The sequence below is a fragment of the Nomia melanderi genome, chromosome 8 (assembly GCF_051020985.1).
Source record: "Nomia melanderi isolate GNS246 chromosome 8, iyNomMela1, whole genome shotgun sequence".
Classification (NCBI taxonomy): domain Eukaryota; kingdom Metazoa; phylum Arthropoda; class Insecta; order Hymenoptera; family Halictidae; genus Nomia; species Nomia melanderi.
Genome location: NC_135006.1, coordinates 17,237,307 through 17,253,950, shown reverse-complemented (window position 1 = coordinate 17,253,950; position 16,644 = coordinate 17,237,307). Strand labels below are relative to the sequence as shown.

General features: G+C 47.4%; 1 protein-coding gene across 17 annotated transcripts in view; it reads left to right on the top strand.

Annotated features, from left to right (window-relative positions):
* Positions 1 to 1,488: 1,488 nt before the first annotated feature.
* The window catches only part of LOC116434345 (zinc finger and BTB domain-containing protein 6), a 30,726-nt gene continuing 15,570 nt past the window's right edge, over positions 1,489 to 16,644 (top strand). For 5 of the 17 annotated variants that reach the window (XR_012999207.1, XM_076370116.1, XM_076370119.1 and 2 more), the window contains exons 1-5: positions 1,489 to 1,739; positions 2,725 to 2,919; positions 2,998 to 3,195; positions 3,281 to 3,806; positions 3,893 to 3,952. Coding sequence is in view for 16 of the 17 variants with exons in the window: in XM_076370116.1 (XP_076226231.1) it covers positions 1,689 to 1,739; positions 2,725 to 2,919; positions 2,998 to 3,195; positions 3,281 to 3,806; positions 3,893 to 3,952 (1,030 nt within the window). In the remaining variant the exon portion in view is untranslated. The other 12 variants (XM_076370118.1, XM_076370121.1, XM_076370115.1 and 9 more) reach the window with 9 other exon arrangements.

Below are 16,644 nucleotides of genomic sequence, written 5' to 3'. Positions count from 1 at the left end.
CCATTACGGACCTTTCGCCCTATGACATGATCGGTAACCGGAGTAAAAAAAAGCATGCGACTCACCGATCGTTGCCACAATCCGCACAAAACTCCGAACAAACTGAGATGGATGGTTTATCCTGGATGACCAGTGATCAGCATTCCTCAGCATCCTCCAGCATCCTCCAGCATCCTCCAGCATCCTCCAGCATCCTCCAGCATCCTCCAGCATCCTCCAGCATCCTCCAGCATCCTCCAGCATTGACTAATACTGACGAACACTCTTCAACATTGTCCAATATTGTCCAATAAAGTCCAATAAAGTCTAATACTGGCAAACACTCTTCAACATTGTCCAATACACTTTTCAATAAAGTCTAACACTGTTCAGCATTATCCAATATACTTCTCAATAAAGTCCAACACTGTTCAACATTGTCCAATATACTTTTCAATAAAATCTAACACTGTTCTAGAAAACCGGATGAAGCCACAAGAAGCCCGACGTACACTGCGCGAAGACGACTGATTGTCTAAGAGACGAGAGAGGAGAGAGCTCCTTCGCGAACGGCGACTGACGGTGAACTGATACTAAATCATTCGGAATCATTACGCCTGTTTCCCATTTTTCGTCCCTTATCGGCGATATTCGGCGACTTCCGGTCGTACTCGCTACCGGTCCCCGCTGTTATTACCTACGGCTATTTACCTATTGGAAGAGTCTAAGGAATTTTCGGCTATTGTACTACTGCGAAATGGGTTACCCGCTTAATCCTACTAAGAAGGATTTTCGGGAAGACCCGTGGTACCTGCGCGTCCATAATAAAAATCGCGACGGACCGCGATGATTAAATTCCTGGAATTGAATTCCTGGAACCGACGAGGACCGGTCATTCCGAGAATATTTCACTTTGTGCACGCTAATCATTGGAACGTATATTCTAGTATTATTTATTTCACCTTTGGAATTTGCACGTCGGAAAAACTGAATTTAACATTCGTCGTAGAAATACTGGTTAACACTTTGACCGCTACATTGAAATTACAAGAAAACGATTACCTGGAAGATCATTGACTTCGAATAGAAATTTTCAACGTAAATAACTAGATAATGGGTAATATAAGAATTTTCGTATCGAAGAATTAATAATTCCTGCTTTGTACCTTTGCTGTAGGACAAGTGATAAATAAAATACTAATGTGCGTGTTTCTTTATTCAATATATTTATTTAACCCTCTATGGGCCGAATTTTGTTTCGTGATTATAACAAAATTAATGCAGTATGAAATTAATAAATATCAACGTATGAACACAAATTAACAATGTATTCAATAGTTTTAATAATTTCATTGAAACGAATATATTTTGTAACTTTATAAACAATTTCTACCAACAAACAGAAATTGACTTTACCTAGAATCTACGTTACCGACACATTGGCTGCGCTAAGCATCCATTGGCTCGCCATCTACGTGAAAGAACCGAAGCTAGTAGCAGAGAGTTGAAATCCATGCGGACGTTTCGCGTAATGGGATTTTCTGTTCGGGGCTGGGGATCCTTAAAATTACTATACCATTTTAATGTGACGCTCAACATTACAAAAGAACGAAACATACGAGGAGCAAAGTGTAAATATCAATTGTTGAAAATCCAAGGTGAACTAAATGAGCATGGGCTAAGAGAATGAATGAATAATCAGCATTGCCATGTGGAAGCGTTGGCGGTTAGAGTCTGAACGAACCACTGGATACAACTACGTAAGAGAGCTCTTCTAATTGTTCAATTATTCATGAACTTCATCCACGATGCGAACGAATGGGAAAAACAGTTGTAGGGATTTATTATTGCATTGATTCGTCGATTCGAAAATTTATTCTTTCCTGTATGCTCTTAAAGAATAAGAAGCACGGAATTGCGTGTTACAGAGGAAATGGTAAAAAAAAATGGTATTTGTCGAATTACGTTTAAAATATTAATCAGGAGATACCGTCGGTTTTATCGACGAACGTTCGTCGAACGAATAACGAGATAAATCGTTCGTTTTTCGGATAAAGAAAAATTCACCAATGACGAGGTTTCTACCACAGAGTCCTCTGTATCTTTACGATGTTCCACACATGTATCGTTACGTCCCACGCAACGCGCGTGGTTTCTATAGGAAGTGGAGTTCTTTTCGCGCATCTTACGCGTTTTCCTGAAGGAAAATGGCTACCAGCTGTCATTTAATCGGGAAGTGTGGCTTTTAAAGTGACACAGAATCTTGTGGAAAGTCTTTTGAACGCGTGTACAAGCCGTTTAGCACAATGCAATTACATAACGTTAAAATCGTTTGGTAGATCGACGCCACTTTTCATCTACATGCGGAACCCGTGAAACCTTCCACAGTGCCATGAAATTCTATTCCGCTTTACTGTTTACAGTTTTTATTTTTCAACGAACGTACCAAGAGTAACGCGTTAGAGCCACTTTTGCGTACCTTTTACATTCGAACCGCTTTGACGGACACGCCGTGTGACCGTTATCGACAGTAGTAGCCGTGCTACGTGTTAAGGGCCAGAAACATTTCGACCTGACTCGCATTATTTTGGGGAGCGTGACAATTGCAAGAAACGGTAAAATATCGTTCACGTATATTTAACGCACGAACAAACGTATATACGTGTTAGATGTATTATTTGAATGTACGAGAACTGCGATACAAACGTTTCCGTTCGTTTAAACGAAAAATCTGTATTATTCTAGAAAAGCAGCATGGGTTCGAGTCAACAGTTTTCTCTTAGGTGGAACAATTATTTAAAGCACATTACCTGTGCGTTCGACACGTTAAGGACAGAAGAAGATTTGGTCGATGTGACTTTAAGCTGCGAAGGGAAGAGGATAAGAGCACATAAAATGCTTTTGTCTGCGTGTAGCACGTATTTCAGGGATTTATTTAAGGTAAATCCGATTGGTAAATTCCCTTATGTTCCCCCACCAAAAGTGAACGAATGTTTTACACTGTTGAATTTACCGTAGGAAAATCCATGTCAGCATCCAGTTATAATTTTCCGTAACGTAAAATTCGATGATTTGGCAGCGTTGGTTGATTTCATGTATCAAGGAGAGGTAAACGTGGTTCAGGAACAATTAGCTAGTTTTCTAACAACTGCAGAATTATTAGCGGTACAAGGTCTCACGGATGGCACAGGAAAAGATAACGACAGTTTAGTGGAGGCATGTTTCTTTAAATTGCATCGGGCTCACGAATGACCTTTTTTTTTTTTAATGCATTTCGATAACGCTGCGAATTATGTTTCAGGATGACATGGAAATTCCCAACGAACCGGAAATTCAACTTCAAAATGCATCCAGTAAATCAACAGATAGCAAAAGAAACAAGTCACCGTCGTCTCCTTTGCCTTATCACGCGGTCGATTTACAACCGGACGCTCCGCCGAGTAAAAGACGAAAATGTAGAGAAAACGCGAACGCGAACGCGGAGAAGGCTGCCAGCAACGCATTGTCCTCGAAAGACACCGAAAACAAAACGTCAGAGAATCAGACGTCGACCGGTTCGGATCCCGTTGAAATAATACCCCTCATGCCGAATTTGAAACTGGAAATGCCTGAATATTTAGTACAAGACGGAAGTAGCTGTAGTTACGAGGATCAGAGTTTAGGAGACAGTTCATTAAACAAGATTGGTATAGAGGACACGTCGTCCAATACTCCCGACCACGATCAGAAGCCCGACATCAGTCAAACATTTTATTCAAGTAGTCAGTCTACTTCGGATAATCTGGATCTCAAACATCAACCTGCGGATGTCGGTAAGAAGTACAATAGTGCGTATACATTAATGATTAACAGCCGATTATATTTATACAATTCTGTGAAGTGCTATAATATCACGATTTTATGTTTCAATTAGGACACCTACTTTCAAAACCTAGCACATCCGGGGAAAGATTAACGCAAGAAGCAGTGCAGGGTAAGTGTTTCTTGATTACTATCTTTCCCTATGTCTGCAGAATGCAAACGCGATGCTTTGCCATATCTTTTAACATTCACGAAGGTTCTGCTAGCAAACGATATTACAATATCTCTCGATAGCGTTTGTTCTCGCATATAATTGACCAATGAATATTTGTTCAGACTTAAGTGTCGCCCTTATGCACTTTCGATCCCCCTTGAGGAACTAAAAGAAATGGCATGGCGGTGAAATTTCGATGTTTTGTGCCCACGTATCGCGCGCGGTGATACATTCGAACCGATTCAAAAAAGAAAAAAAAAAATTCTACACGGAACATTGGCTGACGATGACACTTTCACGCGCGATTCAAATGAATACATGAAATCAATCGAATCTATCATTTCCCTTTGGTAAACACCATGGTATTTCTCATCCGAGACGCGAATGCGATGCACGTCAATGCGCGTTCTCTTAACGTGGATACAAAACAGTCCTTATTACATCTATACTATCTCTCTCTCTCTCTATACATATATATATTATAACTTTGATTAGTTGAGTTTGATGATGAATTGTGCGGAGTAAGAGGGAATTAATTTCTTTGATCGATTTGAGGGGATAGTTGCGTGAATCTCTAATAACGCAAGTCGTACAAGAATTGAGTAGCGTACAAGCAACAATAGCTTCTTCACACTGTTCGAACGCGTACAAAATTTTTGTTCCGTGCCGTTTCACAATGTAAAAGTTTAAAAGCATTTCGCGGCGTTCGAACGTACAGAAACTCATTTCCATTTACTCGTGGACTCGATCGTTAACAGAGAAATAAACAGAAAAAGCAAACGAAAAAGAAAAGAAAATGTTCGCAAGGAAATCAGGTTCCATTGGACATAATTCACGATGATCCAAGCTGGCAATTCATCTGTTCCGTTTCAGTTTTGTTTTTCCTTTTTTTGGTTTGTTACACTCGCGGAAACGTTCGAAAGTAGAACAAAAAAAAAAAAAAGAAAAAAAAAGAAAGAAAAAGAAAAAGAAAAGAAAAATCGCGTTAACGAAAAACGATCGTGCGGCAAAACCAAATTGACGCAAATGTCTTACGAGAATTTTTGGAGAAATGCATTTCCTGCTGTGTTATAGAAAGTCACTTTACCTCTGTTAATCGTTTAAACTGTACCGTAGCGTACAGAGTGCATGGTGTTTTCTTTTATGATTATTATTTTTTTTTTTTTTTTTCTTTGTTGGATAAACGTTATGGTGTACAGGCACTCGGGGTGTAGGTTGAACCGTAGACATTAGTGAGCATTGCCAAGTGCTGTATGTGTGCCGACAATCATCTACATTCCTTTCAATAACTCAAAACAAAGTCACCCACCATTATACTCCTAATGCGCACTAACTGTAAGCATATACTATTTCTGTATACACTAAAAAAAAAAAACAAAAAAAAAACAAAAAAAAAAACTACTTCTGAAACGCTGGTATGAGGTGAATTTACCTTCGTATCCGTAGAACTGTACAGGGTGTCCGATCGCGCGCGCGCGTGTGTATATTAAATGTCACACACACGCCGCGTCCACTATTGCATGCAAAGTTAATCTTAAAATCGCTGGGAATTCCGTTGCTGTCGTGACCGCGAGCCACGCCCAAAAGTAAACGAGGATCCGCAAGGATCGTCGATCGATAACGCGCTCCGGGTTAACCGGCGCGAGAAGCGGACACGCGACGCGCGTGTTCCGTTCGGTACCACCGTAGAGAGACGGATCCTCCTCGATCGCACGCGTATTATTAACCTCGAGATCTCGAAGATTATTAACCGACGCAAAGCACGGCGATTGCCGTTGGCCGATACTTTAAGATTAACTTGCGAACCCAGCCACGACATTTACTATTACAAGAATCTTGTAGCCTTGCAAGACGACTAATTCGAAGTAGCAAATACGGTGATGGTGCTGTCGATAGTGTAGCATGTAACACGGTTCTATCTTCTGTACTTTTAATATACCTCACTTACTTACTGTATACTTATCCTTCCTTTCTCGTTGTGCATCGCGAAACTTGCAAGAATCAATATGGATGCGTGGGAATCCGATATTCAGGTCGAATCGATAAAACGCCTCTAGAAACCCCCGACACGGTCATATTTGTCCAACGAATCCGAACGTCGTCGTCGCCGCCGACACACGACGTTTAATCGATGAAACTCGTTACGGTATCCTCGTGCACGCGATCCACACGCGATCGGTTCATATATATATATATATATATCCCTTCCTTTTCATTCGTTTCGTTGTTTTGTTCTACCATCGATACGACGACACGCGCGACCCGATCCGAAACACGTTCCAAGTTAGAAAACAATTCTGGCAGGTAGGTAAAAACGGGACGTCCTCACCGGGAAGTCGATCGTTGGCGCCCGTTCCGAGAGCAGGAATCGTCCGAGCGACCGCGCCGATGCGTTCACTCGCGTGGATCGATCTACCGGGACCAAGCCTCCTCGTGTTCCAATCGGTTCCCTTTCGTTCTTTCCGAACGAACGAACGAACAAACGAACGAACGAACGAACGAACGAACGAACGAACGAACGAACGAACGAACGAACGAACTGAACAAACGAACGAACGAACGAACGGACGAACGAACGAACGAACGAACGAACATTGTAAGCCGAGCGAATGAAGCAAAGGGAACGGTGAAAAGGGAGCACAGGTGATGTCAGACGTTCGGGCTGGATCGGCTCGAAACGTCGGGCAACCGTTCAGAATCGTCTAATCCTGGTTCGCACGTGACCGATGGATCGCCGCTCGATCCGCACGATCGTTCGTCGGATCGTTTCGAGTTGACCGTGTATGTGTGTGTATATGCGAAGTATCGAGAGCAAAAAAAAAAAAAAGAAATAGAAAAGAAAAGAGAAAAGAGAAAAGAGAAAAGAGAAAAGAAAGAAAGAAGGAAACGACGAGTGACGTTCAGTCGAAGGTTGTTCGAACACGAACGAACGGTACGGACGCACACGTGGCCAACACGAGGATTAGGATGAATAATTCCGAGACGACCCAGAGGAGACACAGCGCTCGTCGGAGACTAGGGAAGGTTTTTCGAGAGCGATTCTTCACGCATACGACGCCGCAGAGTCGATCGTAGTTGCCAGGCTGCGGCTGCTTTAGGGGGGAGATCAATCCGAGACGGTAAACGAGACGCGGGGGTGGCGCAGGGAGGAGCTCGATCGAGAGATAGGGAAGCGTTCGTCGAAACGATTCCGCGTTCCGGGGACGAGAATGGACGAGGCACGCGGGCCTCGAGGCCCTGGGCCGAGGAGAGACCGAACGAGAGGGAGGAGAGCGACACGATCCGATCCGAGAGCAATTCGGTTAGCACCTGGCAATGGCTATCGTTTCCATCTAGAAAAAACAAAAAAAAAATCGAAACAAAAAAAAACACACAGCGCGTGTAATCACACAATTGCGTACGTACAGAAACAACATCTCGTTGGGTTCACTGGTGCCGCTGATACTCTAGACTGGCTTTCACGGCTACGGGATTGGTTGGTGCTGGGAAATTGGTCATTTAAAAACAGCAGAACACTTTTCAAGGTTCGCAAACGTGCATATATATTTATATATATATATAAATGTGTATACGTATATATGTATACTCGAGCGAAAAGCGACGAGGCGAGTGTTGAAAAGCAAAGTAAGCGAGTTAAGCAAAAGCAAAAAAATAAAAAAACAAATAAAAAAAAAACAAACAAAATATAAATCAATCAATCAATCAATCAATCAAAAAAAAAAAAACAAACAAAAAAAAGACATTTCCTTACTAATGGTTGCCTGCATGTGCACATATACTTAAGGACTGACTAACCGAAAGTGTTTGGCCAATGTGTTTTCTCCAGGAGGGATTACGTACGTATCTGGTCAGCCGCATAGCCTCAGCAAAGCAAACGGCCACGGAAAAGTATGTGTACACTGCAAGCAGCGCGGAATGGTCACATCACGTGGAAAGCTCAGGCAGACGCGCTTCAAATGTTGGCCCTGCAATGCCTGTTTGTGCCGCTGGCCATGTTTCGTCGATTTCCATAAAATGCGCGCCATACCGCACATCCCGCCCCCATAGCACCAACTCGCCCCCTCCGGCCGCGCCGAGTTAATATCGCTACTCAACTAATCGACAAACATTGCGCCCCACGTGCTTTTTCGAATCTTTGTTCTTCGTTTTCTTTCCTTTTCTTATTCCTTCAATTTTTTTTGCCACTCTTCTCTCTCTCTCTCTCTCTCTCTCTCCCCTTTTCTCACTCTCCCCCCCTCTCTCTCTCTCACTCTTTCTCTCACTCTTTCTCTGTCTTTCTCACTTTCGTCCTTTACCGTCCACGCTGCGAGAAAGAGAACAACGGGAGACCAACCGCGACTAATCCGGAGAGAAAGAGAGGAGAGCCTGAGGAGGGGGTGGGGCGCGAGCCAGGGCCGGGGGAGAAACGAGAATCGAGGAACGGGGGGAGCAAAGGGATTTTTGGTGCCTTCTCTGAGCGGTCGACACGGAGAACCGTGGTGTCCTTCGTTCGTTCCTTTCCGTTGTTTCATCGAGCGCGATCGCGGTGAACCGTTCGCTCGGGTTCGAAGGAAACCGAGGGTATTCGCCCCCCGCGTCGGCGGTCGATCGTCGCGTGCCCCGCGATATCTCCTCCGTTAGAAATCCGCCCGGTGACTCGGGCGTTCGCACGTTCGAGGCGAACGCGATCGGTTGTTCCTTCGTTGTCGTTGCCCGCGTCGACGCTTGTCCATGGAAAGAAAAAAGAAAAGAAAAAGACAACACGCCGCTCTCTCCGTACTCGCGGACTCGTGTATCGTTCGCCTATTTCCCGACGTTTCTTTTTTTTTTTTATTTATAACCCGCGCTATTGTAAATTATCGTTTAGGTTAGACGGCCAACAGGAACAACGACGACGCGAGCGTCTTTTGTACACACCCGCGGGTCCAATCGACGTTAGGATTAACCTTCTAGGGGACGTAGTCGTATTAATTTATCATTGACTGTATGCATAAGACTGCGACGAGATGAACTCGTCGACCGGATAACCCTTCTTCTTACGATAATGCTTAGGACTGCGTGCTCATCATTAGGGTATGCGTTGCGTCTCTTTTACTTTGTTTTTGTTACGTCCGCGAGAACCGCCCGGGACAGCCGCGCGTTCTTCGTCGTCGTCGTCGTACCGAAACGCGGCGAGGATCTCCTTAGGAAATAAGTTCGCGTACCGTCTCGCCGAGCCGGGGGACGCTCTTCCCTTTCGCGAGTGGCGAAAAGGAGTGTCCCCGCGGGACTCGATCGCGGGACGGACGAGCGGTGCGTCGTGCCCTCCCGACGACGAACACTCATAGACTGACATTGATCGCTACGGATTTAGCGATTACTTTAATCGGTTGACAGCCAACCAGCGACGAGGTTCTTCGAAGATCTGGATCTCGATCGAACGAAATGCCGTCCAGTCTGTCCCCTTCTCTGTTTAATACTCGTAAACGCGCTCGAACTTCTCGATTCGGTCGCGCTAGTGTTTTAGAATACCGTCCTGAGCCTAGAGTCTCGGAAGCCGCAGCCGTACGTCTCGAGGCTCGAGTCTTCAGCTGCCTTTCCGTTCCGCCACGCTTTCGCTCTCTGATGTCGATACACTCGAACTGTCGATTCGAGTCACCGATTCATTGTCAAAAGAACGCGCTCGTTCGGAGTTCCTTACACTCGCATCCCCGCGCGGATGCTGGATAAATTTGTACGATTCCTCGAAGCGTTCGTCACTTCGAAACTCGCGGAAACATTCCGAGATTCCCGTCCACTTCCACCGCGAACGCCGCAGAGATAAACTAAACGGGACACATTGCGGATCGAACTTGTCGACGTTTAATGCGGTGTCGACGTGGCAACGGACGATTCGAGTCTTTCAACTCGTTTTCAAGCGAAAGGACTCGAGCCGAAGGCTTTCAGTGCTCGGGCCGAGCCGTCTCGAAGCTTCCGGGTGTCGACGTTTGTGAAACTTAGCCTTCAAGGCCGAGCCTCGAAGCTTCGAAGGCTCGAGCTTCGTGGAACTCTACGGCCGCAGGACTCTCAGCCTCTAAGGTTGATCGATTGTTTAGGTAGTTAAGCTTCGGGGACTCTCGAGCGTCTTGCAGCTACGCTAGGTCGCGCGGAGCACAGCGTGAAACGTTGTTGTAAAGGAACACGATCCGACGACGAACGGTTTCGCAAGAGCAGTTTTTGTGAAATAAATAGAGGAAAGACACGTGCACGAGAACTTGTAATAAAAGGAAACCGAGAACCAGTTGTAATCGACGAGAGCTTACCTTTCCCTCCACCCCCCACCCCCCGACATCCATGTTGCGACACGGCCGAGGATCGCCGGCGTTGAAAGCGACGGAGGATCGAAACGCGCGCGCGACGGGTGACGCGTCGCCACTTTCAATGTATATCTCGGCAGCCTGGGAACTTAGCGAGCTTGAACCTATTTTTTCGCTGGTGTCGTTCGGTATGACTCTGTCTCTCTGTTTGGTCTGATCGGACTTATTCTACTCAGCTTGCGCTTTCTACGCACAATATGGAAACGCGATTCACTGTTCATCGGGACGAAAGCACCGCGGAGTAAACGGGATCGACGACCGCGCTGGATCGCTGCGTCGATGCAGGGAATTCCACTCGTGTAACACGATTAATGATAACGATGTTAATAATAATAGGAATGACACGTTTGGCGCGACTGTCGCGTCAGACTCTCCTGTGTTTCACGCGTTGACACATTGCTCACCGATCTATCGGTCTGGCGATCCCCCCGACTGAATTTAGACGTTTCAACGAGTAAACGACGATCTCGAGCGATCTGTTTGCTTGGTAATAAAGACAAGTACGGAAACCGGGAAGAAAACGAGGAAAGCGAAGGGCGACTCGTGTGATCAGGGCAAACGGGGGATCCCCCGTTCGGTTAGCAATGTGTTAACGCACTAAAATGTCTGTATCTCTAATCGCATAGCTACTCTACGTTGCACGTGAATAACGTTAAGAATAAAAGTAGTCGCAACATCTTTGCAAGGGTTTGTTACACGGGAGTTCGCTGTACCGCCATTAACCTTTTAGCTACCGTACGCCACTGTCCTCCGCGGGTGTCTCTGAACGATAGCCGCGTTGCCTATTCCGACTGAACCTTTTAACTGTAGTATTCCTCGAGCGATTCGAGACGAATATCGATTAATACGACAAACACTGGACAACTATACGTTAATATCACGTGGTTCCTATTGGTACGAAGATTACCGTTGCACGATTACCTATCGGAAACGAAAGAAAACCTGTAGATCGCGTTCGGTTAAAAGGTTCATTAAAAAATGGAGCATTCCACGAGTCTGAAGTCGCTTTTGAAATCGTCGCACGTCAAACCTAGCCGTACAGGGGTCTATCTTCGCGGGTGGTTCCGTAGCTAAAAGGTCGAAGAGAACCGAGGTCGTCAATCATTCGTAATCTTTTCTCTCTCTCTCTCTCTCTCTCTCTCTCTCTCTCTCTCTCTCTCTCTCTCTCTCTCTCTCTCTCTCTCTCTCTTTTTTTTCCCTCTTTCTCTTCCTTTCTCTCTCCCTTTCTCTCTCTTTCGTCGGTCGGCAAAGGGAAAAAAAAGCAAAAACAAAAGAAAAGTAAAGTTCCGAGTCTCCGTCTCCGTCGGCCGGTAAAGAACGCGCGACGGAAAGTGGTTAACGCAGAGGTGATCTTGTGTGTTTGTTGTGTTTATTTGTAGAACGAGCAGGAGATACCGCTGGGGGCGGGGGTGGTAGCGGCGGTCCCGCAACCGCGGACCTCGTCTCGGACGATGACTACGGTCAGTCCACGGACACTGAATTATTGTTTCGCTGTAGAATTTGTTGGAAGGGTTTCAAGCATCCGATGTCGTTGACACTGCACAAGGACTTGCACACGGGGCAGACCAGGTGTCCGATCTGCCAGCGCATCTTCAGTCGAAGTTACGACATGAAAGCGCACCTGTCGCGGATCCACAAGTGCACCTTCAGTGTCGACGCGAAACTCAACTTCCGCAAGTGACACGCCGGACGCGGGGGGAGCCTCCGCCCGTCGATGGGTCGGCCGGGTCGCGCGACCCCGTGAACCGCGCGATCCTTCGCTCGACGTCGCTCGCCCGCGCGACACCCTCTCTTTCCTCCCGATTCCGACTTCTCGTTCGTACTGTTTTGTTCTCTCTCTCACTCTCTCTCTCTCTCTCTTTTCTTTCTTTTTTTTTTGTTGTACTTTTAATTACTTTTAGCCGCGCAAATTAAAGGCCGACCCGAGCTCGGCCGACTAGAATACTCGTCGGACACGTCCGCCGCTCGATGCGACTCGAAGCCAAGCATCGTTCCTGTACGCGTCGAATAGAGACTGATGCCAGAAGACTCGACTAAGTAAGGTGCCATCGACAAAAAGATGACGCGAACGACACGTAAAGTTCCTCAGAGAGCGCGTAGGAAGTAAGAGAAGAAGGCTCGGCGAACCGGAAGTGGCCGTTCCGCCCGCGACCTTATCGAATAAGGCTTCGCGCGTCGTCTTGCCTTTCGTTTCTTTCGTTGTGATTTTATCTCTTTTTTTCTCTCCCTCCCTCCCACCCTCTCTCTCTCTCTCTCTTTCTCTCTCTCTGTTTTGATCACGAACCTCCGTTTTCTCGTTTCACACGACCTCGAGGCGATCGTACGTACTTAACGATTTCGCGGTGAACGTTCACCAGCCCCCCTCTTCTTTGTACCCGGGATTGCGTGAAGGGAACGCGCCCCGCGCGCACGCGAATGCGAGAGACGCAGTGCTCTGTTGTACGCCCGTTCGACTTCCTCCACTTTTTTTTTAATGTTAGCGCGCCGCGACGCGACGCGCCTCGTCTCGTCTCGTCTCGTCTCTTATTTATACGATTCAAGGTTTTTTCCTTTTTTTTTTTATATCATTACAGGATGTTTGTATACGATTTCGCTAGATGGGACGCGACGGTCCCGAAGGAATAATTACTCGATATTTTTCAACTACTGTTAGGAAGTTTCAATAAAACTCTCCGAAGAAATGTGCGTGTCCATTTTGTTTCACTTTATGCGTCAAGCTATTCCAGGACTCGAATCTCTCGCGTCTCGATTCCGTCTCCGCTCCTCTCTGCTCCCTGGGCTCTCGTAGGGTTCGCCGGGCGTGCTACCGTTCCGTCGATCGCCAGGCCAGAGATCGGTTAGCTCTCGAGATCGTTGGAGATATCTCGATCGGCGAAGCGCTCGATCGAGTGTGCTCTTTCCGCGTTTCGAGGGAGTTTCGTTGACACGTTGAACGCTGGACGAATTCGTCGTGCGAAATACGCGGAATGAAAGAAATAGAGCATCGAGTTGTTCGACACTAGATGTACGGAACACGAACATTCGACGGGCATTGAATTTTTTACTCATTGTTCGGTAATAGTTTGAGGCGATTCTGACGCGTGCAATGATGCGAATACGCATTGCGATACTCTGGGTTTGAAGCTACAATTTTCGTGATTTATGGAGACGAACACATAGTTCTCCGGGAACAATAGAACAAAGTGTAGAATAAAGGTCCGTAAATCTGGTGTCATTGCTAGAAATGATTTCTCTTTTCAGAGTTACTGAGATACAGATCTTTGCGAGATTGCTGTAGAAATTGATTCAGCAATGTTTGATAATAATAGTAATAGCAATAACAATTCACAATAATCAGTATTCAAATCGAAACGTAATTTCTATAGAAGAATTCAAAAATAGAATTATGTCACCGTTATCAGACGTTTATCGCAGATGCGACCGCTTTAGGTTACATTATTTAGTGCAGCAGAATTACAGTATAATTCGATTTAATCCACAGCGTCCAACGTGTTAACACCACGAAACGTTAGTAACTGTTCTGTGCCCAAAACAATACGAAATTAATGTCAAAACCTAAAACGGCCGAGGTTTATAAACTCGTGCTTCGTCGTTTCCATCGATCGCACGGGTTTATCGATGCTAAATAATTTATCCAACGATCTCCCTCACCGATGTCTGTACTTTGACGCGAACTTAACCGATTTGGCGAACGACCGGCTGATTCCCAGAAACCCAGCGAGAAAGACGTTCCGAAAGAACTCCTTCCCGATCATCCGGAAGCTTTCTCCATCGAGGCGAGCGTTCGACCGTCGAGGACCACTCTCGAGGCCTTGGTTTTAAACGTTTCATTTCCGTTTCTCTTCTCTCTCTTACTCCCTCTCTCTCTCTCTTTCTCTCTCTATACATATATATCTTTCTCTCTCTCTCTCTCTCTCTCCCTCTGTATCTGTCTCTAACATCGTCGGTCCCGAAAATTCCAACGGTTCCGCCGTAGAACGGACGAAAAGACCGGCGAGAAAGACGATCATCGAGCAACGCAAGCGAGGCGCCGTGCCCAAGGCGTGCGTTCGGAGCAATACGAACGAACGAACGAAAAAACCGCTAAACGACGAACCTATATCACATAAGTATGAGGCTGTCTGTGTGTATGGGAACACTTTGGATTGTGTGCGCAGAACCAAAGCACGATACCACGCCTATTGGGAATCACCGACAGCAACCTCGCGAGGAACAGCGGCAAGATCGCCAGCAGCCGCTGCTCCATCAACAGCATCAGCCTCAACAGCAACAACAACAACAACAACAACAACAACAACAACAACAACAACAACAGCAACAACAACAACAACAACAGCAATTCCAACAGACGAGCGTCGGGTACGAAAGGACAAGGCGCAGATCGAAGCCGCTGCACGACGAGAGCGGTCGGTGGGTGTGCGATGTGTGCGGCCGCGCTTACAGCCGCGGGGATTCCCTGGCGCACCACCGCAGCATACACAGGGGCGACACCGTGTGCCCCATCTGCCAAGTGGTCTTCACCCGAAAGTACACGATGCGCTGCCACATGCTGAACGTGCACGGCGTCAAGTAACAGGAACCCGAGGTCTCACGGTTGACCCCGTCGTCAGCTCGGATTGTCGCTTCCGATCGCGGGGACCGTCCCGCGATCCAGTTTCGAACGGGATCGAGCGAGCAGTCGATCGACGCTACGGTATGAAGCCACACCGTACCGACGTTGCCCGAAGATCGCAGCTCGATCATCGAGCGCAAGCGCCTATCGAGGAATCTCGACTGTGTCCGCCACGCTGCTGAGGTTCATCGCGGACCCCCGCCTCCTTCGCTCTTCGGGAGCGAACCGATCAGCCGGAAGAAGACCGGGAGAGGAGAGGAGGGAGGGGAATATACTCGACGATTACGCGTGCGTTTTTGTCGCTAGGATCGCCGACATTCTTCCTTTGTATTGACGAGCATTGACAAATAAACGAAACGTAGAAAACCGCTTGTATTTCTTCGCCGAGAAACGAGAGATCGGCAGCGCGCGAGAGACACGGATATCACCGGCCGATCGTTTCTTAGTCCGTTCATTCATCCCCGCGTCACACAGCAAAGCCACGCCCGCGCGCACAGGCGATGGTGGTACCCATCAGTTCCCCGACTGATGGGGGAGTACATGATTGTCGGTTCACTGCACACGACGCCGGGACAACACCGCGTCTGTCTTCCCTCCCCCCCCCCCTTTTTGCGTCCCGTGATCGCGGATCACGTCGATCGCCGAAATGCTTGATGTGTGACTTTTGATACTTTTCCAATCTGCATTGACCTAACCGCAACCGATCGGCGCACACCTCTCGAGAGTTAGGGCCTCTGATACGATTACGTTCTTCTGCATGAACATTGGATATTCTGTTGTGCGTGCGTACGTTGTTTTGTTGTCGTTGGAACTTTGTATCTCCGCCCGCACACAAACACACATACACACTCAGACACACACACAAACCACCACAACCACCACTACCCAGCCATCCAAACACCCAACCACTTATCCGTACACAGTAGCATGATGATCGCTCCAACCAGTTTTTTCTTACCGATTGCGTGTTCACGTCACACCGTGATTGCTCTTCCTTTTGTACAACTCATCGTGTGTGCTGCCTTTTCTTGCCGTTCATCTCCCGAGTATCGTTTCGATAGATCGAAGGAGACGTAGTAGTGAGCGAGTGCGAGTGCATAGTAGACAGGGAGCGCGCGGAGAAGTAAGGAGAACGAGCTAACGAGGAAAAGAACCGAGTCGCCGAACGTTCACGTTTCATACACAGAGAACCAACGGAACGAAACACAATACGGGATGAGTAAGAGAAAACAGAAGTACAGACACGGGTGCGCGACCGTTTGTCGCAACAGTTCGCCGGTCGAACGTGCCTCGCGGTTGTCCGACGAGATCGTTCGACGAGACCGACCGTGCGCGCGGCCGAGAACGGAGCACGATCGGGAGAGTAGGTAAAACAAAACCGGTTACACGAACGAGACACGAACGACGAGAGGCTACAGTCACGTGTACCGTCGGTTGCTGGGAACCTGGCACTCGCGACGCGACAGGGGCGGAGACAGTCGCCCCGAGGAGTCCAATCGCGCGCCCGGTAACGGCTCTCCGCGGTCTCCGCCGCGCGACTCGATCGCCGGGCGTGACCGCCTCGGCCAATCAGGCGCGCCCCTTCGAATCCGACCGCTCAGCCGAGAGTGCCAGGTTCCCCGCAACGGACGGTACCTCCACACAGACGACGACGACGCACGGACGGACGTTAGGCTACCGATCCATCGGGCAACGGGCGACACATACCACATGAACGTTTATAT